The sequence below is a fragment of the Aegilops tauschii genome, chromosome 2 (assembly GCF_002575655.3).
Source record: "Aegilops tauschii subsp. strangulata cultivar AL8/78 chromosome 2, Aet v6.0, whole genome shotgun sequence".
Taxonomy (NCBI): domain Eukaryota; kingdom Viridiplantae; phylum Streptophyta; class Magnoliopsida; order Poales; family Poaceae; genus Aegilops; species Aegilops tauschii.
In genome coordinates, this window is record NC_053036.3 from 331,972,837 (window position 1) to 332,000,250 (window position 27,414).

The 27,414-nt window shown below is 45.4% G+C and overlaps 3 protein-coding genes across 3 annotated transcripts; 2 read left to right on the forward strand and 1 right to left on the reverse strand.

Moving 5' to 3' along the window:
• Positions 1-350: 350 nt before the first annotated feature.
• Positions 351-3,732, reverse strand: LOC109771479 (sulfoquinovosyl transferase SQD2). Its single transcript, XM_020330176.4, has 8 exons — positions 2,760-3,732; positions 2,580-2,653; positions 2,153-2,208; positions 1,987-2,070; positions 1,816-1,903; positions 1,568-1,645; positions 1,309-1,365; positions 351-1,080 (listed from the first exon to the last, which is right to left on the reverse strand). The coding sequence occupies exons 1-8, from the start codon at positions 3,300-3,302 to the stop codon at positions 567-569; spliced, it is 1,494 nt and encodes a 497-aa protein (XP_020185765.1). The 5' UTR covers positions 3,303-3,732; the 3' UTR covers positions 351-566.
• A 6,647-nt stretch (positions 3,733-10,379) lies between these two features.
• LOC109771478 (probable pyridoxal 5'-phosphate synthase subunit PDX1.1) lies at positions 10,380-11,803 on the forward strand. Its single transcript, XM_020330175.4, has one exon. The coding sequence runs from the start codon at positions 10,526-10,528 to the stop codon at positions 11,474-11,476; it is 951 nt and encodes a 316-aa protein (XP_020185764.1). The 5' UTR covers positions 10,380-10,525; the 3' UTR covers positions 11,477-11,803.
• A 13,284-nt stretch (positions 11,804-25,087) lies between these two features.
• On the forward strand, positions 25,088-26,602 carry LOC141040997 (uncharacterized). The gene is made up of 2 exons (XM_073507107.1): positions 25,088-26,035; positions 26,198-26,602. The coding sequence occupies exons 1-2, from the start codon at positions 25,088-25,090 to the stop codon at positions 26,600-26,602; spliced, it is 1,353 nt and encodes a 450-aa protein (XP_073363208.1).
• The last annotated feature ends 812 nt before the right edge of the window (positions 26,603-27,414 follow it).

The window sequence follows — 27,414 nt, forward strand, 5'->3', positions numbered from 1 at the left end:
GTAGGTATGGTGTACATTCATGGCAAGAAACTGGGTTTAAAGGTTTTCGGATCCACAAGTAGTATGTCTACTTAGTACGAATTTTTGGCTATCAAAAGATGCTAAGCAAATACCACATGTTGGAGGATCCATAACAATATAGCTTCTATGCAAATATACACAATCGTAACTCATTACGTTGTCTTTTTTTGTCAAACTTCAACTCATTTGCTCAAATTTAAAAATAATTAATGGGTATTCACAATCATAGAAGTTGTGCGGGACGCCGGTTGCAGGATCTGCTATAGATCGCAAGCAAAGTTGTTTGTCTCGATGAGACCCACAACTTTCATGTTAAAGGAGGTCTTGTGTAGGCCAAAATCTGGTGTCAACGAATAGCAAACAGTATATAACATTTACAACTTGCCACCGGAGCAAACTGGAGTTACTTCTGTTGGCTCCAATTTAGTTGAGCATTACATATTCACATTAGGTGTCCCATGAATCTTTCTATCTTTCGGGTTGACCAAACTGATGGACTCAACAGAATGGTTGATTGATTCTAGGGCTTGAATACAACGAATCTCCTATGACTGATTTGTTATGGCGGGGGCAGGAGCAGGAGCGGGCCTGAAGAGCCTCCGGAACACCCACTGGAGAGGTCTCAGCAGCTGCGATCTCTTCTTGCGCCAGAACCAAATTGCGGCGGTGTACTGCTCGTTCCGAATCTTTCTCGTCGCCGCCTTCCAGCCGAATTTCTCCATCTCCTTCCTGGCGGCCTTCCCCATTGTCTCTCTCAACTCTTCACAGGAGAGCAGGAGTTCAACCTTCCCAACACAGTCATCCACATCACCCGGTATGTACAGAAAGCTGGTCTTTCCTTCCTGATCCTCAGGTATAATGTCAGGTATGCCTCCAGCTCGAGCAGCGACCACCGGCACCCCGGATGACATTGCCTCCAACACAACAAAACCCAGCGTCTCTGACTCAGAAGGCATCACAAACACATCTCCACTGGCATAGGCCTGTGACAGTTCTTCCCCTTGCAATGTCCCTGTGAACACTGCAGGCATTCCTGAAAACATCTCTTCAAGTTCAGGCCTGCAGTGGAAGGCACATGTTAAGAATGGCAACAGTGTGTACTCTTCTTACAAGAGGATTTCAGTCTCTCATTACATAAAAGAAGAAGCAAATTTCATGACAATATGCGAGAGTCTCTTTGGAGAATAAATCAGCAATTAGCAAATTTCAACAGTTAAATCAACTCCATTGTTGCTTTTTCTACTGAAGGAAGAAGTTAACTAGTTTCTATGATATAACGATGCACACCTGAATGGGCCATCTCCAATGAATGCAATTCTTGATCCTGGAAGTCGATCCATGACTCTAGAAAAAGTAGAACCCATTGTCAGCAGCAGTGACACTTGGTGAACACAAGATATGACTTAGCTAGATAAAAAAAAACTAAATTATGTCAACAAAACTTTATGGTAACAATAAGGCGACGCGAGCGGTAGGTAAGGTTTCTATCACACGCGCCATTCAGTTTGCATTGCAACATTAAAAATCAGAAACGTCGTGAGCTCACCGCTTATGAAAATCCAAGCTTTTCTCAACTCCTAAGCGTCCAACATAGATTATCAGTGGCTTGTCTGGTTCACCATTCCTGACATAATAGAAGAAGCATACAAGCAACACAGTTAGTCACATGAAAGATATATCTGATCAAATTGATTCATTATGCAGCTTTCTCGACATACTGGGTGAGGCAAGAACCCATTAGCATCATTGAAACTGCATCACAAATGGACCAGCTAAGCAAAGTAGATTACTTACGTTAGCCTTGACCGCATTTCCTGACTACGGAAACGAGGATGGAAGCTTTCTGAATCCACGCCCTTGTTCCAAAGGCGTATCTTATTGGCTGGAAACATGCGCCATGAGAGGAAGATGTTGGAACCTGGAAAGAAGTAATAACATGGAAGCAGTATGTATGTTTGTGCAAACCTGCTGTAACACGGGCAGCTTGAAGGTCCCTGCCAATAGCGACTGATGGTACCAGTGTGAGATCCGCAGCTCGGTGCAAGAATTCTATAGCATGCGAAGATTGTATCAGCTGGCTAGTCTGGCAAGAGAGGTTATACATTTGTGCAGTACATAAGTGAAAACTTACTTATAACTAGCCACATGGGCTTGACAAGCCAGCTGAATGTATACCTTGGAATATAACTGCCATAGATAAACAAGGATCAGCTCGCCTCTCTAGCTGGATAAATAAACCCACAATTCCTAGGATTATACTCCCTCCGTAAAGAAATATAAGAGCGTTTAGATCACTAACGCTCTTATATTTCTTTACAGAGGGAGTAGATATCATTCACAATGCAGATAACACCGTGGATGGTATTTTCCTACTAGGAGCTGAGGATTAATTATATGGTCTAGTTGTGTTGGCCTAGATAAGAGAAGGTATTTTCTCAGTTTTGTTCAATTTGCAGTTCTGTTGCTCGCATAACCCAGTTTCTTTTCCTCCTTATGTTTTCGAAACGGGTGTGTATATGAGTTGTTAATTTGTGAGAGAGGAAGGGAAGTCAACTCACATTGGAACATGGGTGTGGTAGGACATCACTAGAGGGACGCATAGCAACTTTGCGATGATTAGGGCGCCGAATACCTGTGAATTTAATTCACTTGGTCAAGGGAAAATATGAAATCTCCAATACTGAATAATACTCTTATTGTCGAAATACAGAAAGGAGATTGGTTAGTAGCATACGTACCATGATTCCAGGGGAAGAGGCGTGGATAATGTCGGGCTTGAACCTAGCGACTTCTCCAATGATTCTGGGGCTGAGGGCGAGCGAGAGCGGGACCTTCTGATACCAGGGGCAAGGGAAGCTCCAGGATCCGATGAGCTTGGCGCCGTGGAACTCGTCGGGCACGCCCTCGTGGGTGGTGATGACGATGACCTCGTCGCCCATCTCGCGGAGGTACTTGATGAAGTTCTGGAAGCGGTTCTTGTAGCCGGAGACGTAGGCGAAGGGGGAGGGCTCGACGAAGAGCGCGATGCGGCGGGGCCGCGAGTCGGCCTCCGAAGCGGGCGGGGGCTCCTCCTGGTGGTCCAGCTCGTCATCCCGCAGCAAGACCGGCGAGGAGGAGGAGGAAGAGGCGCTGGTGCTGGTGCTGCATGACGACGACGGCGAGAGTGGGAGGAGGCGGCGGCGATGCAGGTGAAGGGACCCAGCCCGGGGGCGTGACGACGGGGCGATTAGAGGGAGAGGAGACGGCTTGGACACGGCGAGGATGGGCGCCGCCCTCGCCATCCTTGCCTCGTCCTTGCGGCAATTTAATCCTCTTCCGGTATTCCTTTCTTTGCTTTGGTTGAATCGAATAGGATCGATTGAGGCTATTCGCTCACTCGCGCGAGGCGAAGAAAGAAGAGCTGGAGCTGGAGAAGGGAGTGGACGAAAGTCAGTGGTTCCCACTTGCCCTTGGCCTTTGTCGCACCGGCATATTCGAACGAACCACACGAGACGAGCATATTCGAATGCAAAATCGAATTGATCAAGGCATCAAGCCATGACTGAGGTGAGCGACCGCATCTCTACACACACGCGCGCTCCATCTCACTTTTGGGTTTCCGTTTGAGAGATCGAAAAGGCCAGATCTCGGGAAACATTTCGGTCCCATGTGCCACGAGGTATCTCATTATCCTATTCCTGCCAATCAGCTCCCAAGTTCTAGCCACTCACCAAACCAGCAACTGGTTCTCCCCTTCGTCTTCTTTTTTTTTGTGCAAAAAAGAGAAATTTATTTTTGTTTTTTGTTTTCCGGTCCTATGACTCTGGGCTGCCAGCGCTTTGACCAACAAATGGCCTTCCGACCCTATATCATCCCTTTGTGGGCTATTCCGCTTCAAGCAAAAATAATAATGGGCCTTGCTTATAGCAAGATGGTAGCTTCTCTCGCCACAAGGAGTCGTATCTCGTATAGCAACTGGGCATGCCCATTTATCTTTTTTTTTATTGGTCCGGTCGCTAGCACGCGACCACTGGTTCGAGTACTTTTTTATTCTCTTTTTTAATTTCTTCTCCGGATTTCTTCGTTTTTCTTTGGTTTTTTAGTTTTTTTTTTTGCTTTTTCATTGGTTTTCTTTGTTTCTTTCTCAGTTTTCACAGGTTTTTTGTTTTCCTCTGTTTCTTTCTTGGTTTGTTTGTTCCTTACTTGGCTTCATTCTTTTGCATTGGTTTTTTTTTGTCTTTCATTTGTTTTGTTTTCTTTGGTTTTTATTGAGTTTCCTCATTTTCCTTTCTTTTGTGTCGAACTTCATTGGCTTCTTCGTTTTTACTAGTTTTCTCTTTTCGTTATTTTTTCTTCATTTTTTTTGTTCCTTTCTCCGGCTTATTGCCTTTTCTTTTCTTTCCTATTTTCTTGATTTTTTGTTCCTTTCTTAATTTTCATCACTTATCTTTGATTCTCTTTTGTTTTTCTTGGTTTCATCATGGGTTTTCATGGTTTGCGTCATGTTTTTTCTCTTCATTTCTGATATGTTTCATTTGTTTGTTTGTTTTGTTTCTTTGGTTTCCACCATTTTTTTTTTGTTTTTCCCTTTTTTTCAACACGTGTCTACATTTTTAATGCACATTTTTATATTTTATGTATACATTAGAAATATATAAAAGTTATATATATCAAGAACATTTATTAAAAAAAGTTATCTTTTATAAAAAAATATTATATTTTATGACTATTTTATTCATACGCATTGTACATTTTTGGTATATATATCAAGAACATCTTTTTAATACATGTTTAACATTTTCAGAATATATGATTACCATTTTTTATACATGATAACATTTTGTAAATTTATGTTTCTGTATTCACATTTTTAATACACATTCTACATTTTTTGTATACATCAGTAACATTTCTTATACATGTTTAACATTTTTTAATAGATGGTTAACAATTTTTCAAATATTTGTGTTCATTGACTACTTTTTTCATACTCATTGTACATTTTCAGTATACACCAGGAACATTTTTTTTATAGTTTTATACATGTTTAATATTTTTCGTATATGTAATTAACATATTTTGATACACAATCAACATTTTAATAAAATAATATTTTTATGTTCAACTTCATTAATACATGTTCCACATTTTTTCTATATGTCCGGAACATTTTTTTGTACACATTAAAAAAAATATAGACATGTATTTTTGGATGTCTACTTTTTGCATACATATTATACATTTTGTATATACATTAGGAATAATTTTTATATACATGTTTAACATTTTCCAAATAAAAGATTAACATTTTAAAAACTTATTTTATTTATGTCTACATTTTCCCATAAACGTTGTACATTTTTTGTATACATAAAAAACCTATTCTCTGTACACATTTAATATTTTTCAAATGCATGACTAACATTTTTCAAAAAAATTGTAAAGTACGTTTTTGTAATAAATATGTTTAGAATATTGGGAAGTATAAAGAAAAGTAGGATAAAAAAGAAATCAAAAACCAAAAAAATAGGCTTATTGAGTTGAAACTTAATGTGCATGATAATGTTGGGGGCGATTCCTTCAAGTTTAACTTGGACTAATCTTGGAGACATAGACGAGGATTCTTTTACTGTTGTGCAACCTAAAGGAAAGATTAAGACTCATAGGACAAAAAATATGATTATCTAGCCATTCTGACTTCTAGTTGTTGGGGAACGCAGTATTTCAAAAAATTTACCTACGATCACGCAAGATCTCTCTACGTGATGCATAGCAACGAGTGGGAGAGTGTGTCCACATACCCTCGTAGACTGAAAGCGGAAGCGTTAAGTAATGCGGTTGATGTAGTTGAACGTCTTCGCGATCCAACCGATCAATTACCGAACGCACGGCACCTCCGCGATCTGCACACGTTCAGCTCGGTGACGTCCCTCGAACTCTTGATCCAGCTGAGGCCGAGAGAGAGTTTCGTCAGTACGACGGCGTGATGACGGTGATGATGAAGTTACCGACGCAGGGCTTCGCATAAGCACTACAACGATATGACGGAGGTGGAAATATGTGGAGGGGGCACCGCACACGGCTAAACAATCAACTTGTGTGTCTATGTGGTGTCCCCTCCCCCGTATATAAAGGAGGGGAGGAGGGGGCCGGCGGGGCTCATGGTGCGCACCCAAGGGGGGGATCCTACTCCTACTAGGAGTAGGTTCCCCCCTTTCCTAGTCCTAATAGGAGGGGGAGGAAGGGGAAGAGGAGAAGAAGGAAGGGGGGCCCCCTCCCAATTCGGATTGGGCTTGGGGGGCACGCCCCTCCTCTCGGTCGCCTCCTCTCTCTTCCACTAAATCCCATGTAGGCCCAGTAAGCCCCCGGGGGTTCCGGTAACCTCCCGGTACTCCGGTAAATGCCCGAACTCATCCGAAACCTTTTCGGTGTCCAAACATAACCTTCCAATATATCAATCTTCACGTCTCGACCATTTCGAGACTCCTCGTCATGTTCGTGATCACATCCGGGACTCCGAACAACCTTCGGTACATCAAAACACATAAATTCATAATACCGATCGTCATCGAACGTTAAGCGTGCGGACCCTACGGGTTCGAGAACTATGTAGACATGACCGGGATTCATCTCCGGTCAATAACCAATAGCGGAACCTGGATGCTCATATTGGTTCCCACATATTCTATGAAGATCTTTATCGGTCAAACCGCATAACAACATACGTGGTTCCCTTTGTCATCGGTATGTTACTTGCCCGAGATTCGATCGTCGGTATCTCAATACCTAGTTCAATCTCGTTACCGGCAAGTCTCTTTACTCATTCCGTAATGCACCATCCCGCAACTAACTCATTAGTCACATTGCTTGCAAGGCTTATAGTGATGTGCATTACCGAGAGGGCCCAGAGATACCTCTCCGACAATCGGAGTGAAAAATCCTAATCTCGATCTATGCCAACTCAACAAACACCATCAGAGACACCTGTAAAGCATCTTTATAATCACCCAGTTACATTGTGACGTTTGATAGCACACTAAGTGTTCCTCCGGTATTCGGGAGTTGCATAATCTCATAGTCATAGGAACATGTATAAGTCATGAAGAAAGCAATAGCAACAAACTAAACGATCATCGTGCTAAGCTAACGGATGGGTCTTGTCAATCACATCATTCTCTAATGATGTGATCCCGTTAATCAAATGACAACTCATGTCGATGGCTAGGAAACTTAACCATCTTTAATTAACGAGCTAGTCAAGTAGAGGCATACTAGTGACACTCTGTTTGTCTATGTATTCACACATGTACTAAGTTTCCGGTTAATACAATTCTAGCATGAATAATAAACATTTATCATGATATAAGGAAATATAAATAACAACTTTATTATTGCCTCTAGGGCATATTTCCTTCACTAGTAACTTCACTAAACTCCCTAATTTTATAGCCCTCTCATTCAATTGAGGTTTACTTGAGTTGTTCAGTTTTGATAGGGTCAAATACCTTACTCCCTCCTTCCATGTATATAGGGCCTAAACATTTTTCGAGGCTAACTTTGACCACATGTTGGAGCAATAACATACAACTTACACAAAGCACACCATCAAATTCGTAAGTGGAAGGAGCTTCTAATGGTATAATTTTCACATTATACATCTCATATATTATTAATCTTATAAAATAGTCAAAGACAACCTCGAAAAATGTATTAGGCCCTATATATATTTTTAATCTTATATATATGGAAGGAGGGAGTAATCCTTAAAGCCACTATGCTCCACAGGATTGAAGGCCTAAGACACATATTTTGTTGTGGTCCACGTTGGGCAATGGGAGATCGTATCAATTTGTGCAATGCAACCGATCGTACATCGTATTTTTCGGGTGGGTCAGACATGTGAGGGTAGGAATTGGCATCATTAAGTTAGGATAACAATTATATATGTATCACCTTTCAAAAAGCATGCAAATAATTTGTGCAACGAAGCCAACCTAACTTTTTTATGACCACTAATATAGCCTGGTTCAGTCAGAGTTTTCAAGCTATTTGCCAAATCTTTCTTGTTTTTTTTTTGAATAAAAGGGGTTTCCGCCCGCTCCATTTTTATGGAATGAAGCAAAGCAAGTCTACAACATTCAACCTATATCAGCCAGAGCAACCACGGGGTAGGCAACCAAATGGATGTCCATCAGTAAACATTTTCATCTCCTTATATTACAGACCGACGTAGAAGATGAACAACAAGAGTACAAATAATGGCCCTAACGAAGAGCTAGTTATGCGAATAGACTCCAGATGCACATCTATCTCCGATGTCCCTCATCACCGGGCGATTCTAAGTAGCTCTCCACTTGGCATGTCCAGCAGTAGCAGACAACGTTGATGGAGCTAGCATAGACTGAGTGTTGTTGCAGAGAATGCCACATTGATGCAGATAACCGCTGAGCTTTGCAAGCACTAAGTGAATGTTCTTTCCATGTTTTCCCCTGAAAACAAAAATTATTTCTCAGTGTCCACAAACTCCACAAGGAGGTAGCATAAACCATATTCAACACGGGCTTGTTCTTGTACATACACCAAATAGCAATAACATCACTAACGACTTGGGAATATTTATCTGGAAAGCCTCAGAAACAACCCCCCACACATTGGATGCCACAATACATTGAAAGAAAAGGTGATTCACTGACTTAGTCTCGTTACAAAATAAGCAACTAATGTCCTCTACATGTCTCATTTTAGCCAAGTTGTCTCTAGTCAGTACTTTGTTGTTCACAATCAGCCAGAGGAAACACATGGATATTCTGAGCGCGTAAGATTTTCCAGAAACAGCCCCCAATTTTTTAAACCACACCACCAAAGTTAATAGGTTTGTAAATTTATTTAACTGAACCAAATTCCAACATCAAAATTGGTGTGTTCCGCGAGTCAAAAAGTGAAAATTGTGCCAACTTCACACAAGAGTTGATGCCACAATTCTAGCCCAATTCTGTTAATACACCGCCTAAAGGTTAGATTCAAATCCAAGGCTTGGGCTAGTGAGCAGAGAGATTGGTTACAAATCTCAAACAAAGGCCAATATCTAACTTTAAGGAAATAATCCTCCAACCAAGTGTCATGCCAAAACTAACACTTTCTCCATTCCCCACATTCCACTTGTAAAAAGTGTTTAGAGGCACTTAAAGCCTATGTAATGCCTTTCCAGAATGGAGATCCAACCCCATTTCTAGACCACGATACATTATGATATTCTGTATTGTATTTATGATCAATCATAATTCTCTAGTCCCTCCCCTCACTATCATAATATCTTTTCTCCCAAGAGGCCAGAAAAACCATATTAAAATCTCTAATATTTGGAAGACCCCACCAAAGTCTTTCCTTCTCAACACCAATGCCCAGCTGGTAAGGTGATACTTATGATTATTGTAGTGATTCATTGGCGCAGCAACGCGCGCTAATGCTTCTAAACAACCGATGTTGAATCACTAAAAAGTTTATGCGCCCATTGTCGGGCAATTATGTAGGCTCATAGTAAGTCGCATCGTTAGTCAAAGCCTTTAAAAGAAATGTAGAAATCTGACAAAGGGTGACATACTACTTGGCAGTAGAATGATGAAATTACAAAACGACTTCCTCTTCTCGAAAGGTTCCCACGGTCCATTTTTTATATGCTGATGAAGAATGTCATCTCTTTTTCATGTCAGTGCAGAGTATTGTATTGCCACAGACCCTACTAGCTAATAGCTATGTTGATGTTGTGTTACTTTATACTAGTTTTCAACAAAAGAATCAGTAAGATATTATTGATAAGGTACGGCTACTTGGGTGCATGGGGATGAATGATATGATCATGGTTACATAGAAATGAGCATTTTCTTTTGTTAGTATAGGAAGAGCAGATGCTTGTCTCGTAGTCGTAGGTAGTATGGACCATGCAGCCTTTTCCTTTTGTTTTGTTTTGTGGGTTGCTGCACTGCATGGTCCGTGAAGTGAACTTGTTGGAGGCACCTGAGCCAAGCACGGTGCATCCATGGGGAGCCAGAAATTGGAAGGGAAATATCCATAGATGGAGACGTTGTTGCCGTCGAGAACCATGAGGCAACCGGGGGGACGTAGCCGTCGTCCGAGTCACACTTAATACTTTGAGCAGCAGATTAACGCGGCTAGACGAGAAATTCCCAGAGAAATCAACAAGGCAGAGAAGGCATGCGAGTGACGAGAGATTTTCGAAAAGGCGAAGAAAAAGAATGTACCACCATGCGTGCGGGTAGAGAAGGAGAGATTGGATTTGTTTGGTCGTGGTTGGTGATGGCGGCGCGGCAGCGAGTGGTGGTGCTGGACTGGCCCACCCTAGAGAAAAGGAGGAGCGATCTGGATCGTCCGTCCGCCCATCACGCACCTTCATCCGTCGGTATAAGAATTGCTGCCACCCACGGCCCATCCGCGCATCCCACACGCCCCACCCCCATTCCGCCGCCTCCCTTCTCTCTTCTCCTCACTCCCTCTCGCCGCAGAGAAGATGGCGTCCGACGGCAGCGGCGTTGTCACGGTGTACGGCAGCGGCAACAACGGCGCCGGTACGCAGCTGGAGCCCAAGTCGTCCCCGTTCTCTGTCAAGGTGGGCCTGGCCCAGATGCTCCGCGGCGGCGTCATCATGGACGTCGTCAACGCCGAGCAGGCGCGCATCGCCGAGGAGGCCGGCGCCTGCGCCGTCATGGCGCTCGAGCGCGTCCCCGCCGACATCCGCGCCCAGGGCGGCGTCGCCCGCATGTCCGACCCGGGCCTCATCCGCGAAATCAAGCGCGCCGTCACCATCCCTGTCATGGCCAAGGCCCGCATCGGGCACTTCGTCGAGGCCCAGATCCTCGAGTCCATCGGCGTCGACTACGTGGACGAGAGCGAGGTCCTCACGCTCGCCGACGACGCCCACCACATCAACAAGCACAACTTCCGCGTCCCCTTCGTCTGCGGCTGCCGCAACCTGGGCGAGGCCCTCCGCCGCATCCGCGAGGGCGCCGCCATGATCCGCACCAAGGGCGAGGCCGGCACCGGCAATGTCATCGAGGCCGTCCGCCACGTCCGCTCCGTCATGGGCGACGTGCGTGCCCTCCGCAGCATGGACGACGACGAGGTATTCACCTATGCCAAGAGCATCGCCGCACCGTACGACCTCGTCATGCAGACCAAGCAGCTCGGCCGCCTGCCCGTCGTCCAGTTCGCCGCCGGCGGGGTCGCCACGCCGGCCGATGCGGCCCTCATGATGCAGCTCGGCTGCGACGGTGTCTTCGTCGGCTCCGGTGTCTTCAAGAGCGGCGACCCCGCGCGCCGCGCGCGCGCCATCGTGCAGGCCGTCACCCACTACAGCGACCCTAATGTGCTCGCCGAGGTGAGCTGCGACCTCGGTGAGGCCATGGTGGGCATCAACCTCTCCGATCCCAAGGTCGAGCGCTTTGCGGCGCGCTCCGAGTGATCTTTGTTGGCCACCGTCAATACCAGCTCCCAAAATAATACTCCATGGATCAATGATAAGGACAAAAAAGAAGTACTTAGAAACGATTCCTAGTTATTATCATGTGATTTCTTCATGATGATCATTCTAGCTCCGATAACAATTCAAGCGGTAGCAAGCATGCACCTCCAGTCAGTCAGTCGGTCAGTCGCTCGCTTTATATATGTACACACATGTTGTCGTCTTCCATTTCATTTCTGTTGTTGTTAACACAAGTTAAGTATCCATCCATCCTTTTCCTCCGTGTTATAGGCATGTACTCTTGCTACTATGCATTTTGTTCTTTCAGATTCGTTGTTGTTTCTCTGATCGATTTTGCTACTGTTGTTGCCAATTGCTACCGACAACTCAACTGATGCAGTCTGGTACTGTACTTGATTAGCACTCACTATTCGGCTAAAGTAGAAATTAGGCAGCCCATCGTTGCAGGTGCCCCACACAGGCTAAAAGCCAGAAGGCAGCGAAGCCTTTTGCAATACAAGGTGCTTAGAGTGATGCTTAGTAAAGTAAATCAAAAAAATAAAATAAACAACGATGCTTATTTTTATAGGAGAGATATCTAGTTATGCTTATTTCTGTAGAAGAGATATCTAGTTAAGCGTATGTCTTCTATAAATAAGCATCGGTGCTTAGAGAAAGATGGATTTATTTCTCTAAACATCTCCTGTAAGCATGACGCTTGCTCGTACATCCAATAAAATAAGTGGACGTCAAGCGGGCGTCTAGACCAGAACGTTGGAGGAACAGATGTACTCAAAGTTAGTACAAAGTTGGGTCATCTATTTTGAAACGGAAGAAGTACAAAACAGATCTTAATCGCGCGCGTGCACATGCAAGTTAGGGGTTAGGACATTTACCGATAAGACCATATGTAATGCATGATGCTTAGAGAGAGGTACTTTGTTGTGTAAAAGAAAATTCAACTTTTTAAGCACACGTGTTTGCTTATGTAGTAGAGATGATTAAGTAGCATTGGTGCTATACAAATAAGCATATGTGCTTAAGAGAAAATCGATCTATATTTATAAGCATCTTACATTGTATGAAGCCTAAGATGGTCTTTTCTCATTCATTTCATGTCACTAGGAGTAGACAAACATATATTATACAAATAGTGTATCGACATATATAGATTTAAAGAAAATACAACAACAATACAGCCCATGCATTACCGATCCTTGGTGCTAATACCATATCCATATCAGGCAAAAAAGACCATATCCAACAACCTAACAGCCATATAATCATGGACTTCCTATAGGAGATATGCCCTAGAGGCAATAATAACTATTGTTATTTATCTTCAAGATTGTAATTGATGTTTATGTTCTATGCTAAAACTGCAATGGTCCTTGAGCTCGTATATCCATAAAGGATAAGAGGAAAACTCATATGCATGTGTGGAATAATAAACGGTAAAATACATTCCAGCACTTCGTCAGCGGTTGCCGGGATGTCACCCTCCTCAAGCGTAAGCTCCTGCGCTCCGAGCCGGCCACCATGGCCGTGCTCATGGTGATGACGGACAAGTACGCCAACGCCGACTCCGCCATGAAGGTCCAGGTGGCACTGGACGAAGCTGGCAAAGCGAAGCCGGTCCCACCCCCCAAGCCGGCCGGTGAAAGCAGCCGCCAGCAGAACAACCAACAGAACAACAAGCTCAAGGCCGATCAGTCGGCCCAGCGCTACGACAACCGCCTCGCTGCGGCTGCCGATCAGGTACCCGCGGCTGAGCCGGCCGCCAAACGCGGGCAAGACGGCGTGGCAACCTGCCATGAGCTTTGAGGAGATGCTTGACGCCCCCTTCAAGCACCACAGTGGCGCAAGGCCATCCACGCACACGCTCCGGCAATGCGCCATCACCAAGCGCATCATGAGGGGCGACATCCCGCCTCCTCCGGCTCCGGCTCTAGGACCCCCGGCTAACGGTGCGATGCGCGATGACGTCTACCCCGACCAGAACGCGACCTACGTCGTCCTCACCAGCCTTGGCGACGACAAACATAGCGAGCGCCTGCTCCGGCAGGAAGTGAACACCGTCGTCTTGGCCAAGCCAGCGTACATGCATTGGTCGGAGCGCCCGGTCACCTGGACCCAGGAAGACCACCCGGCCGTCATGCCGAACCCGGGTGGCTACGCCCTCGTCCTCGACCCCACCATCGTCGCATCCCGGCGCAGATGCAAGTTCTCCCGAGTCCTCATCGATGGTGGCAGTAGCATCAACATCCTCTACCGCGACACCATGACCAAGCTTGGCCTCGAGGCCAAGGATCTGGAGCCGTCCCGGACAATCTTCCATGGCATCGTGCCTGGCCTCTCCTGCTCCCCCATCGGCCGGATCCGGCTCGACGTCCTATTCGGCACCAGCGACCATTTCCGACGCGAGTCGCTCTGGTTCGAGGTGGTGGACCTATCCAGCGCATATCACGCGCTGCTGGGCCGGCCGACACTCGCCAAGTTCATGGCCGTCCCCCACTACGCCTACCTGAAGATGAAGCTACCGGGTCCAAAGGGCCTCATCACCATCACCAGCGATTATCGCAAGTCCCTGGAGTGTGCCCAAGCCGGTGCCAAACTAACTGAGTCGCTGGCCATAGCCGAGGAGCGGCGCCAGCTCGACCGGATCGTCACGCTGGCCAACGAGACGCCGACCGTGCCGGCTTCGGTTAAGGAGCCGGCTGGAGAGGCCTCGTTCTAGCCCTCCAAGGAGACCAAGAAGGTCAAGCTGAACCCGGAAGACCCCAGCTGCAGCAAGTACGTCGTTGTGGGGACCCGCCTTGACAGCAAATAGGAAGACGAGCTCGTCGACTTCCTCCGTGAGAATCGTGATATTTTCGCATGGACCGCAAAGGACATGCCGGGTATTCCGAGGAAGTATGCCGAGCACAAACTCCACGCCCGCAAGGACGCCAAGCCTTTCTGCCAACCCCTACGTCGCTTTTTAGAAGAGAAGAGAAGAACCATTGGTGAAGAGGTCGCCAAGCTCCTGGCGGCCGGCTTCATCATGGAAGTGTTCTACACCGAGTGGCTGGCCAACCCAGTTCTCTTCCTGAAGAAGAACAAGACCCGGCGCATGTGTATAGACTACACCAGCCTGAACAAGGCTCGTCCCAAGGATCCATTGGCCCTCCTGCGAATCGATCAAGTCATCGACTCCACCGCTCGCTGTGAGCTCCTGTCCTTCCTGGATGCTTACTCCAGCTATCATCAGATAAAGTTGGACCCAGCGGACGCCCTGAAGACGTCCTTCATCATGCCCTTCGGGGCGTATTGCCACATCACCATGTCGTTCGGCTTGAAGAATGCCGGTGCCACCTTCTAGCGCTGCATGCAGAAATGCTTGCTAGCGCATGATACGTCTCCGTCGTCTCTATTTTTCCAAACACTTTTGCCCTTGTTTTGGACTCTAACTTGCATGATTTGAATGGAACTAACCCGGACTGACGCTGTTTTCAGCAGAATTGCCATGGTGTTATTTATGTGCAGAAACAAAAGTTCTCGGAATGACCTGAAACTTAACGGAGATTATTTTTGGAAATAATAAAAATACTGGCGAAAGAATCAAGGCCAGGGGCCCACACCCTTTCCACGAGGGTGGGGGGCGTGCCTGCCCCCTGGGCGCGCCCCCTGCCTTGTGGGCCCCCTGGAGCTCCACCGACCTCAACTCCAACTCTATATATTCACGTTCGGGGAGAAAAAATTCAGAGAGAAAGATTCATCGCGTTTTACGATACGGAGCCGCCGCCAAGCCCTAAACTCTCTCGGGAGGGCTGATTTGGAGTCCGTTCGGGGCTCCGAAGAGGGGAATCCGTCGCCATCATCATCATCAACCATCCTCCATCACCAATTTCATGATGCTCATCGCCGTGCATGAGTAATTCCATCGTAGGCTTGCTGGACGGTGATGGGTTGGATGAGATTTATCATGTAATCAAGTTAGATTTGTTAGGGTTTCATCCCTAGTATCCACTATCTTCTGAGATTGATGTTGCTATGACTTTGCTATGCTTAATGCTTGTCACTAGGGCCCGAGTGCCATGATTTCAGATCTGAACCTATTATGTTTTCATGAATATATGTGAGTTCTTGATCCTATCTTGCAAGTCTATAGTCACCTACTATGTGCTATGATCCGGCAACCCCGAAGTGACAATAATCGGGACCACTCCCGGTGATGACCGTAGTTTGAGGAGTTCATGTATTCACTATGTGTTAATGCTTTGGTCCGGTACTCTATTAAAAGGAGGCCTTAATATCCCTTAGTTTCCGTTAGGGCCCCGCTGCCACGGAAGGGTAGGAGAAAAGATGTCATGCAAGTTCTTTTCCATAAGCACGTATGACTATATTTGGAATACATGCCTACATTATATTGATGAATTGGAGCTAGTTCTGTGTCACCCTATGTTATGACTGTTACATGATGAACCGCATCGGGCATAATTCTCCATCACCGATCCAATGCCTACGAGCTTTTCACATATTGTTCTTCGCTTATTTACTTTACCGTTGCTATTGTTACAATCACTACAAAACCCAAAAATATTACTTTTGCTACTGTTACCGTTACTTCCATACTACTTTGCTACTAAATACTTTGCTGCAGATACTAAGTTATCCAGGTGTGGTTGAATTGACAACTCAACTGCTAATACTTGAGAATATTCTTTGGCTCCCCTTGTGTCGAATCAATAAATTTGGGTTGAATACTCTACCCTCGAAAACTGTTGCGATCCCCTATACTTGTGGGTTATCAAGACTATGGGAGCATAGCTCTATTCTTTGAGTCACTTGGGATTTATATCTGCTGGTCACTATGAAGAACTTGAAAGACGAGAAAACAAAAATTTATCCCTCAACTACGAGGGGAGGTAAGGAAGTGCCATCTAGCTCTGCACTTGATTCACCTTCTGTTTTGAATAAGCTTGCGACACCTAAACCTGCTTCTGCTATTAATTCTGATATGTCGCATGTTATTGATGATGCCACTTCTGCTATGCATGATACTTATGATGAAACTACTTCTATGCTTGATACTACTGTGCCACTTGGTGAATTTCTTGATGAACAACTTGCTAGGGCTAGAGAGAATGAAATTATTGAAACTGATAATATTGATGAAAGTGATGATGAAGATTCTCCCCCTAAATATGAATTGCCTGTTGTGCCCGAGGGCTATGTTATGGATGAAGAAACTGCTAGAGACTTTCTTGCTTGCAATGATAGAAGTGATCTTAAGAAATTATTAGCTAAGCTTAAACAAAAAACTCTGAATGCTAGAATGAAATATGATCCTGCTTATGCTACTTCACCTATCTTTGTTACTGATAAGGATTATGAATTCTCTATTGATCCTGATATAATTACTTTGGTTGAATCTGATCCTTTTTATGGCTATGAATCTGAAACTGTTGTGGCTCATCTTACTAAATTAAATGATATAGCCACCCTGTTCACTAATGATGAGAAAACTCGCTACTATTATATCCTTAAGATATTTCCGTTCTCATTAAAGGGTGATGCTAAGATATGGTTTAATTCTCTTGATCCTGGTTGTGTGCGTAGTCCCCAGGATATGATTTATTACTTCTCTGCTAAATATTTCCCCGCTCATAAGAAACAAGCTGCTTTAAGGGAAATATATAATTTTGTGCAAATGAAGAAGAGAGTCTCCCACAAGCTTGGGGGAGGCTTCTCCAATTACTTAATGCTTTGCCTGATCATCCTCTCAGGAAAAATGAAATACTTGATATCTTTTACAATGAACTAACCGATGCTTCCAGTGACCACCTGGATAGTTGTGCTGGTTCTGGTTTCAGGGAAAGAACCCAGATGAATCTGAAATTCTATTGTGTTGACAAATGAAAATAATTGGACACTTCCTGAACCAACTCCTAAGCCAACTCCGAAGAAGAGGGGTGTTCTATTTCTCAGTCCTGAAGATATGCAAGAGGCAAAGAAATCTATGAAAGAAAAAGGTATAAAAGCTGAAGATGTTAAGAATTTACCTCCTGTTGAAGAAATACATGGTCTTAATTTACCACCTGTTGAAGAAATACATGATTTTAATCCATTACCTATTGAAGAAGTACACGGTCTTGATAACCCGACACATGTAGTAAAGGTAAATTCTCTCTATAGATATGATAAAGCTGAAATCCCTCCTACTAAAATTGCTAGCCAATGTTTGGATGAGTTTGATAACTTTATGGTTAAGCAAGAAAATTTTAATGCTTATTTTGGTAGACAATTAAAACACAATGCTTATATGATTGAACACTTGGGTGACTATATGTCTAGAATTAAGGGTGAACTTAAACTCATTAGTAAACATGCTTCTATGGTTACCACTCAAGTAGAACAAGTACTTAAAGCTCAAAATGATTTGCTCAATGAATTGAAGAATAAGAATAATGATTATGCTGTTAGAGTGGCTACTAGAACTGGTAAAATGACTCAGGAACCTCTGTATCCTGAAGGCCATCCTAAGAGAATTGAGCAGGATTCTCAGAGAAATAATATTGATGCACCTAGTCCTTCTAAAAAGAAGAAAAAGAAAAATGATAGGACTTTGCATGCTTCTAGTGAACCTGTTGTAGACACACCTGAGAATCCCAATGATATTTCTATTTCTGATGCTGAAACACAATCTGGTAATGAACATGAACCTAATGATGATGTTCATGTTGACGCTCAACCTAGCAATGATAATGATGTAGAAATTGAACCTGCTGTTGATCTTGATAACCCACAATCAAAGAATCAACGTTATGATAAGAGAGACTTTGTTGCTAGGAAGCATGGTAAAGAAAGAGAACCATGGGTTCAGAAACCCATGCCTTTTCCTCCCAAACCATCCAAGAAAAAGGATGATGAGGATTTTGAGCGCTTTGCTGAAATGATTAGACCTATCTTTTTGCGTATGCGATTAACTGATATGCTCAAAATGAATCCTTATGCTAAGTACATGAAAGAAATTGTTACTAATAAGAGAAAGATACCGGAAGCTGAAATTTCCACCATGCTTGCTAATTATACTTTTAAGGGTGGAATACCTAAGAAACTTGGAGATCCAGGAGTACCAACTATACCATGCTCCATTAAAACAAACTATGTTAGAACTGCCTTATGTGATCTTGGAGCCGGTGTTAGTGTTATGCCTCTCTCTTTATATCGTAGACTTGATTTGAATAAGTTGACACCTACTGAAATATCTTTGCAAATGGCTGATAAATCAACTGCTATACATGTCGGTATTTGTGAGGATGTGCCTGTTGTGGTTGCAAACGTTACTATTTTAACGGACTTTGTTATTCTTGATATTCCCGAGGACGATAGTATGTCTATTATTCTTGGAAGACCCTTTTTGAATACTGCAGGGGCTGTTATTGATTGCAACAAAGGCAATGTCACTTTTCATGTTAATGGCAATGAGCATACGGTACACTTTCCGAGGAAACAACCTCAAGTCCACAGTATCAATTCTATTGGAAAAATTCCATCGATTATTTTTGGAGGTTTTGAATTTCCTCTTCCTACTGCCAAGAAGAAATATGATATTCTTATTATTGGGGATGTGCATATCCCCGTTGAGGTAACATAGTGTTATTCGAAATTTCTCCGGTTTCATGTTATTCGGAATGAGTTTGTTAACAAGACTTGACAAACCTTGTTAGTGGATTCCTTTTGATGAGAATGAGATGGATGAAGTTAGAAAGCACAACCTTCTGTACCCTCCTTCTACTTTCTGTTATTTAGTTGAAATAAAGTAAAAATAGTATTTTCTGTCAGTTTTCTGAATTATCCGTGCAATAAAAAATACCCCGAAAATAAAAGTTCTCCAAATGACCCGAAATTGAAATATGATTTTTTCTGGAATATTTGAGAATATCTGGCACTGAGAACACAAGGGGGAGCTGGCACCTGGGCACGAGGGTCCAGGGCGCGCCCCCTGCCTCGTGGGCCCACGGTGGCTCTCCTCCACTTATTCCTGCACCCACACACTTCTTCTTCCTCCCAAAAATTCACCAACCAGCTCAAGCACGAGTTCTAGCTCATTTTGCTGCGATTTTCGATCTCCTTGCTCAAAGCACCTCTCACAAAACTGCTTTGGGGGATTGTTCCTTGGTATGTGACTCCTCCATTGGTCCAATTAGTTTTTGTTCTAGTGCTTTATTCATTGCAAATTTGTGCTGCCTAGGTGACCATGTTCTTGAGCTTGCATGTCAAATTTATATGGTTCCAAGTAGTTCTAATGCATGATATAGTCTCTAGGCACTTGTAGGAGTAGTTGCTATCAATTTTGTTGAGTTCGGTTCACTTTTATTTGAAGTTACTACAATTTTCAGAAATTTTTCAGAGGAAGAAATATGTTTAGGAAAATGTACCAAGGTGGTCCTTCAAGGAAGCAAGGACCCAGGCTTGCAATGCGCGATGCTGATGATGAACCACCAAGGGACGCTCCAGTGCGGGCTTGTGAATGGCCTTCCGAGGACTTCACGGATCAAGCAGGAATCAAGGAAGAATTTAACGCATATGTGCGTAGCGCTGATCTTGTGAGCTTTGAGGCAGATAAGTGCCGTCAGTACCACTATCTCACTAGTTCCTTTGTGAGGAGGTTTGAATTTTCATCTTCACGTAATTCTCAAACTGTCCTGTTTGATCTTCATGAAAATTCTTATACTATGGACTTAGAGGATTTTACCACTGCTTGCAAACTTCCACAATGGGGTAGCACTAGTGAGCCTCGCAAATTTGAATTTAGAGATTTTCTTGCTAGTATAACTACGGGGGAGTCTAGAGACATAGCACAAGCTACCATAGGGAGCATTCATTTTCCTGCTATACATTATTTTGCTCTCTTCATAGGTAGGTGCATAAATGGTAAGGATGAAGCATGTCACATGTGTGTCCCTGACCTCAGTGTTCTCAGGAGTGCTGTGTTAGGGGATAAACATTATAATTTGGGAGCCATTGTTGCACGTAGGTTGCATAATAATAGATTTAATGGAGATTTCTTTGGTGGAATTTATGCAACCCGTTTAGCTAATTTTCTTGGTGTGACCATACGTGAGGATGATATTGAGTTGCCCTCTGCTTACTTAGATTATGAGGCTATGGTTCGTCATCGTTTTGTTGAGAGGAACGATCAGTTCCTCCAGTACCGACTAATCTTTGACAGACGATGCACCTATCACGTTGCTCTCCCTGCTTCTACTTTCTTTGACTTTCAGGCAAAGGGGAGATATTTCATAACCAGGGAGGAGGCGACCGAGTACGAGAGGAGGGCTGAGATAGCTCGCCTCCAAGCTGCAGCCCACAATGCAATGACTGCTGCATCTCAGTACGACCCCAACTACAACTTTGGATATCCGCCAGGCCAGCCGTGGCAATAGACCAACTTAGGCCAAAAGCCTAAGCTTGGGGGAGTACGTATTTCTCACCGACATTACATTTATGTTCACACACTCATTGCTAGATGTCGGTGCTCATACCTTTTCACTGTAATATTCATGCTAGTTTATTTTCCTTTTTATGCTTTCTTCTTGTGTGTTTGAAAAATCTTAAGAAAAAAAAAATAGTAGTAGCTTTTAGCTAGTTTACCTTTCTTGTTGTAGTAATAATTAAAAGAAAACCCAAAAATATTTCTTGTTCTTCTTTTGCTTGTTGGGAGCTTTCCCATGTAAATAGTTTTCTTTTCTTTTCTTTTCTTTGGGGGTCGATAGGAGAAGACCATAATGAAAATGTTGAAGTGGCTCTTATATGCATTATTGTTGATTTAACCAAGAGCCCATATTGCCTTGTCTTCTCCTGTTTATTGAATGCTCGCAGATTCTAGCTTAGTCCAATGCACGTGCACTATTATTATTATTCATAGCGTTTGGTCGTGCAAGTGAAAGGCAATTATGACGATATATGATGTACTGATTAAGATGGGAGAAGCTGGTATGAACTCGACCTCTCTTGTTTTTGTAAATATGATTAGTTCATCGTTACTGATTCAGCCTATTATGAATAAACATGTTTGCAATGACAATTAGAGATTATAGTTGCTTATCCATGCTTGATTAGCTATGAGTTATAATGGTTTACCTTGCGTGCCAACATGCTATTAAAATGGTTGTGATGTGGTATGATAGGGTGGTATCCTCCTTTGAATGATTTAAGTGGCTTGACTTGGCACATGTTCACGCATGTAGTTGAAACAAAATCAACATAGCCTTCACGATATTTATGTTCATGGTGGATTATATCCTACTCATGCTTGCACTCAATGTTCATTAATTTTAATGCATGTTCATGACTGTTGTCGCTCTCTAGTTGGTCGCTTCCTAGTCTTTTGCTAGCCTTCACTTGTACTAAGCGGGAATGCTGCTTGTGCATCCAATCCCTTAAACCCCAAAGTTATTCCATATGAGTCCACTATACCTTCCTATATGCGGTATCTACCTGCCGTTCCAAGTAAATTTGTATGTGCCAAACTCTAAACCTTCAAATGAAATTTTGTTTTGCATGCTCGAATAGCTCATGTATCAACTAGGGCTGTCTATATCTTCCATGATAGGCGGGTTATTCTCAAGAGGGGTGGACTCCGCTCCTCACTCACGAGAAAATGGCTGGTCATCGGGATGCCCAGTCCCATGCTTTATGCAAATCAAATCAAAATAATTGCAAACAAAACTCCCCCGGGACTCTTGTTAGTTGGAGGCACTCGTTGTTTCGAGCAAGCCATGGATTGATGCTTGTTGGTGGAGGGGGAGTATAAACTTTACCATTCTGTTTGGGAACCGCCTATAATGTGTGTAGCATGAAAGATATCGCCATCTCTCGGTTGTTATGTTGACAATGAAAGTATGCCGCTCAAAATATTATTTATCTCTGCTTTAAAACCGAGCTCTGGCACCTCTACAAATCCCTGCTTCCCTCTGCGAAGGGCCTATCTATTTACTTTTATGTTGAGTCATCACCCTCTTATTAAAAAGCACCAGCTGGAGAGCACCGCTGTCATTTGCATCCATTACTATTAATTTATATTGGGTATGACTATGACTGGATCTCTTTTACCATGAATTACAATGTCTAGTCAGTCCTTGAGCTTTAAAGGTGCTCTGCATTTATGTTTTGCGGTCTCGGAAAGGGCTAGCAAGATACCATCTTGTTATATCATATCATGATTTTTTTGAGAAAGTGTTGTCATCCGAGATTTATTATTATTGCTCGCTAGTGTAAACATGAGACCTAAGTGTTATTGTGAATATGGTTAGTCATAATCTTTGCTGAAAACTTGAATGTTGGCTTTACATATTTACAACAACAAGAGCAAACAGAGTTTGTAAAAGTTTTTCTTTATCACTTTTAGTTTATCAACTGAATTGCTTGAGGACAAGCAAAGGTTTAAGCTTGGGGGAGTTGATACGTCTCCGTCGTATCTACTTTTCCAAACACTTTTGCCCTTGTTTTGGACTCTAACTTGCATGATTTGAATGGAACTAACCTGGACTGATGTTGTTTTCAGCAGAATTGCCATGGTGTTATTTATGTGCAGAAACAAAAGTTCTCGGAATGACCTAAAACTTCACGGAGATTATTTTTGGAAATAATAAAAAATACTAGCGAAAGAATCAAGGCCAGGGGCCCACACCCTTTCCACGAGGGTGGGGGGCGCGCCCCCTACCTCGTGGGCCCCCTGGAGCTCCACCGACCTCAACTCCAACTCTATATATTCATGTTGAAAAAATCAGAGAGAAAGATTCATCGCGTTTTATGATACGGAACCGCCGCCAAGCCCTAAACTCTCTCGGGAGGGCTGATCTGGAGTCCGTTCGGGGCTCCGGAGAGGGGAATCCGTCGACATCATCATCATCAACCATCCTCCATCACCAATTTCATGATGCTCACCGTCGTGCGTGAGTAATTCCATCGTAGGCTTGCTGGACGGTGATGGGTTGGATGAGATTTATCATGTAATCAAGTTAGATTTGTTAGGGTTTCATCCCTAGTATCCACTATCTTCTGAGATTGATGTTGCTATGACTTTGCTATGCTTAATGCTTGTCACTAGGGCCCGAGTGCCATGATTTCAGATCTGAACCTATTATGTTTTCATGAATATATGTGAGTTCTTGATCCTATCTTGCAAGTCTATAGTCACCTACTATGTGCTATGATCCGGCAACCCCGAAGTGACAATAATCGGGACCACTCCCGGTGATGACCGTAGTTTGAGGAGTTCATGTATTCACTATGTGTTAATGCTTTGGTCCGGTACTCTATTAAAAGGAGGCCTTAATATCCCTTAGTTTCCGTTAGGGCCCCGCTGCCACGGGAGGGTAGGAGAAAAGATGTCATGCAAGTTCTTTTCCATAAGCACGTATGACTATATTTGGAATACATGCCTACATTATATTGATGAATTGGAGCTAGTTCTGTGTCACCCTATGTTATGACTATTACATGATGAACCGCATCGGGCATAATTCTCCATCACCGATCCAATGCCTACGAGCTTTTCACATATTGTTCTTCGCTTATTTACTTTACCGTTGCTATTGTTACAATCACTACAAAACCCAAAAATATTACTTTTGCTACTGTTACCGTTACTTCCATACTACTTTGCTACTAAATACTTTGCTGCAGATACTAAGTTATCCAGGTGTGGTTGAATTGACAACTCAACTGCTAATACTTGAGAATATTCTTTGGCTCCCCTTGTGTCGAATCAATAAATTTGGGTTGAATACTCTACCCTCGAAAACTGTTGCGATCCCCTATACTTGTGGGTTATCAGCGCAACTCGGCCGCAACATCCACGTCTACGTGGACGACATCATGGTGAAGACCAAGAAGCACCTCACGCTCCTCGACGACCTCAAGGAAACCTTTGCCAATCTGCGCGAGTACCAGATCAAGCTCAACCCGGAGAAGTGCGTCTTCGGCGTTCCGACCGGAAAGCTACTCGGCTTCCTCGTCTCGGAGTGCGGCATTGAGGCGAACCCAGAGAAGATCAAGGCCATCGAGCGCATGCTTGGCCTCGGTCAGCCGGTTTCTCAGCCGGCTGGGCGAGAGGGCCTTGCCCCTGTATCAACTGATGAAGAAGACGACGCCGTTCGAATGGAACGACCAGGCGGACAAAGACTTCCGAGATCTTAAGCGCATGCTCTACATTGCCGCCACCTCGCGGTCGGTCAGCCCGGTGATGGTGGTTGAGCGACCAGAGAAGGGAAAGATCCAGTCTGTCCAGCACCCAGTCTACTACCTAAGCGAGGTGCTTTCCGCCTCCAAGCAGAACTACCCGCACTACTAGAAGATGTGTTACGGCATGACTTCACCGCCAAGAAACTAAACCAGTACTTCCAAAAGCATGTTGTCACCGTGGTCAGCACGGCCCCCATCGGCGAGATCATGGGCTGCTGGGATGCCTCTGGCCGGGTTGCCAAATGGGCAATCGAGCTATCCGGCCACACCATCCTCTACGAGCCCCACACCATGATCAAGTCCCAGGCTCTAGCCGACTTCCTTGTCGACTGGACGGAGACCCAGTACCTGCCGCCGCCGGATTCAACGCACTAGCGCATGCACTTCAACGGCTCCAAGATGCGCTCCGGCTTGGGAGCCGGCGTCATGCTATCGTCCCCGAAGGGCAACCGGCTCCGCTATGTGCTCCAGATCCACTTCGCCGCCTCTAACAACGTTGCCGAGTATGAAGCCCTTGTGGATGGCCTCCGGCTTGCAAAGGAACTCGGCATCTGGCGCATCCCGTGCTACAGCGACTCGGACCTGGTGGTGCAGCAGTGCTCCGGCGAGTGGGACGCCCGAGATGCCAACATGGCCAGCTACCACTTCCTCGTCCAGCAGCTCTCTGGCTTCTTTGACGGCTGTGAGTTCCTCCACGTCCCGTGCGCAGAAAACGAAGCCGCCAACGCACTAGCCAAGATTGGCTCAACCCGGCAGGCCATTCCATCCGATGTCTCCCTCGAGCACCTGCACAAGCAGTCCGTCAAGCCGTCTCCGGACTCCGAGTCTATCTTCGTCCTGGACGACCCGGCCGCACCCCTCCCCGGCACGGACCCGGCGGCCACAGGCTTAGGATTGGGGGCTGCCACCTCCAACCCGGGCCCGGAAGCCGCAGAACCCGGCCCGGGGACTGCTGCATCCAACCCAGCTGATACCGACTCCGACCTGATCCCGGAAGCTGCCATGCTCAACCTGGCCACCGTCATCCCCAACCCGGGGGCTGCCGCCTCAGAGCCCACCAGGGTGGTTGTCTTCGTCGTAGTGACGGCTCCATCATGGGCCCTACCAATCTCAGAGTTCATGGAGAATGGAGTCCTCCCCATGGACGAAACCGAGGCTCGGCAAGTGCAACGCCGGGCGTCCGCCTACAACATCATCAACAACGAGCTCGTCAGGCGCAGCTCGTCAGGCGTTTTCCAACGCTGCATCAAGCAGGACAAAGGCATAGAGATCCTCCTCGACATACACCAGGGCGAGTGCAGGTACCACGCCGCCTCGAGGTCCCTGGTGGCCAAGGCTTTCCGCCATGGTTTCTACTGGCCCACGGCCCTCCAAGACGCTGAGTCGCTTGTCCTCAAGTGTGAGGGATGCCAGCGCTTCAGCAAGCGCAGCCACCAGCCGGCTTCTGCACTGCGAACCATCCCGATCACTTGGCCCTTCGCGGTCTAGGGACTCGATATGGTAGGGACCTTCAAGACCGCCCGAGGCGGCATGACGCATCTACTGGTGGCGGTGGACAAGTTCATCAAGTGGATCGAGGCACGACCAATCAAGAAGCTGGATGGGCCGACGGTCGTCCAGTTCATCAAGGACATCACGGTGCGCTACGGCATCCCGCACAGCATCATCACGAACAATGGCACCAACTTCGCCAAGGGCGCGCTCGCGCAGTATTGCTCCGTCTCCGGCATCCGCCTCGACTTGGCCTCCATGGCCCACCCTCAGTCTAACGGCCAGGTCGAGCGGGCCAACGGCCTCATCCTATCCGGCATCAAACCGCGGCTCGTTGAGCCACTCGTCCGTTCACCCAGCAGCTGGCTTGATGAGTTGTCGACCATCCTCTGGAGTCTCTGAACAATGCCAAACCAGTCGACTGGGTTCACCCCGTTCTTCCTCATCTACGGAGCAGAAGCCGTCATCCCAACCGACATCGAGTTCGACTCACCGCGAGTCATGATGTACATCGAAGCCGAAGCCAAGGAAGCCCGTGAAGACGGCGTCGACCTACTCGAAGAAGCACGCCTTTTGGCGCTCAGCTGATCCGCCATTTACCAGCAAGGCCTAAGGAACTACCATAGCAAAGAATATCAAGCCCCTCGCATTCCGCAAGGGAGACCTCATCCTCCGGCTCGTCCAGCAACAAGCCGGTCAGGACAAGTTGGCCTCCCCATGCGAGGGCCCCTTCATCGTCAGCAAAGCCCTGTGTGACCGCAACGCCTACTACCTCATCGACGCCTGCAAGACGAACGTGCGCAAGAGAGACACCACTGGCGAAGAAACAACCTGACCGTGGAATGCAGAACTCCTCCGCCCGTTTTACAGTTAGCTGTGTGCACGTATGTATCACTACCTTTTGTAACTGCATGAGAAACTATGGGGTCCCCGAACGACGCTCGGGGGCTGCCCTTTCCAGCCAAGTTATTGTGTTCCACACATTTGTGCATTTTTTCTTAAAAAAACCCCATCACCGGGGGCCCAGGGGCTCGCTCAACCCGGGGGCCCGGGGCCTGGCCGGCTTGACCACCACCCGCCGCCTTCCTCAGCACATCTCGGCGTGTTCGGGTTGCCGGAGCCCTCCACTTCGCCCTACGCCACAGAACCGGCTTCGGCTGTTGGCCGACAAGAATCATGGGCCAAAGCACCAACACGTCGTGAAATACTAAGTC

What these genes read in the sequence shown, in the direction of transcription:
- LOC109771479 (XM_020330176.4), bottom strand. Translation starts at nt 3,302, where the DNA reads ATGGCGAGGGCGGCGCCCATCCTCGCCGTGTCCAAGCCGTCTCCTCTC. An exon ending in AGCTGCCCGTGTTACAGCAG is followed by an intron (nt 1,904 to 1,986) that starts GTTTGCACAAAC and finishes GCATGTTTCCAG; the next exon opens with CCAATAAGATACGCCTTTGG. An exon ending in ATTGGAGATGGCCCATTCAG is followed by an intron (nt 1,081 to 1,308) that starts GTGTGCATCGTT and finishes CTTCCACTGCAG; the next exon opens with GCCTGAACTTGAAGAGATGT.
- LOC109771478 (XM_020330175.4), top strand. Translation starts at nt 10,526, where the DNA reads ATGGCGTCCGACGGCAGCGGCGTTGTCACGGTGTACGGCAGCGGCAAC.
- LOC141040997 (XM_073507107.1), top strand. Translation starts at nt 25,088, where the DNA reads ATGCACTTCAACGGCTCCAAGATGCGCTCCGGCTTGGGAGCCGGCGTC. An exon ending in ACGCCGCCTCGAGGTCCCTG is followed by an intron (nt 26,036 to 26,197) that starts GTGGCCAAGGCT and finishes TTCGCGGTCTAG; the next exon opens with GGACTCGATATGGTAGGGAC.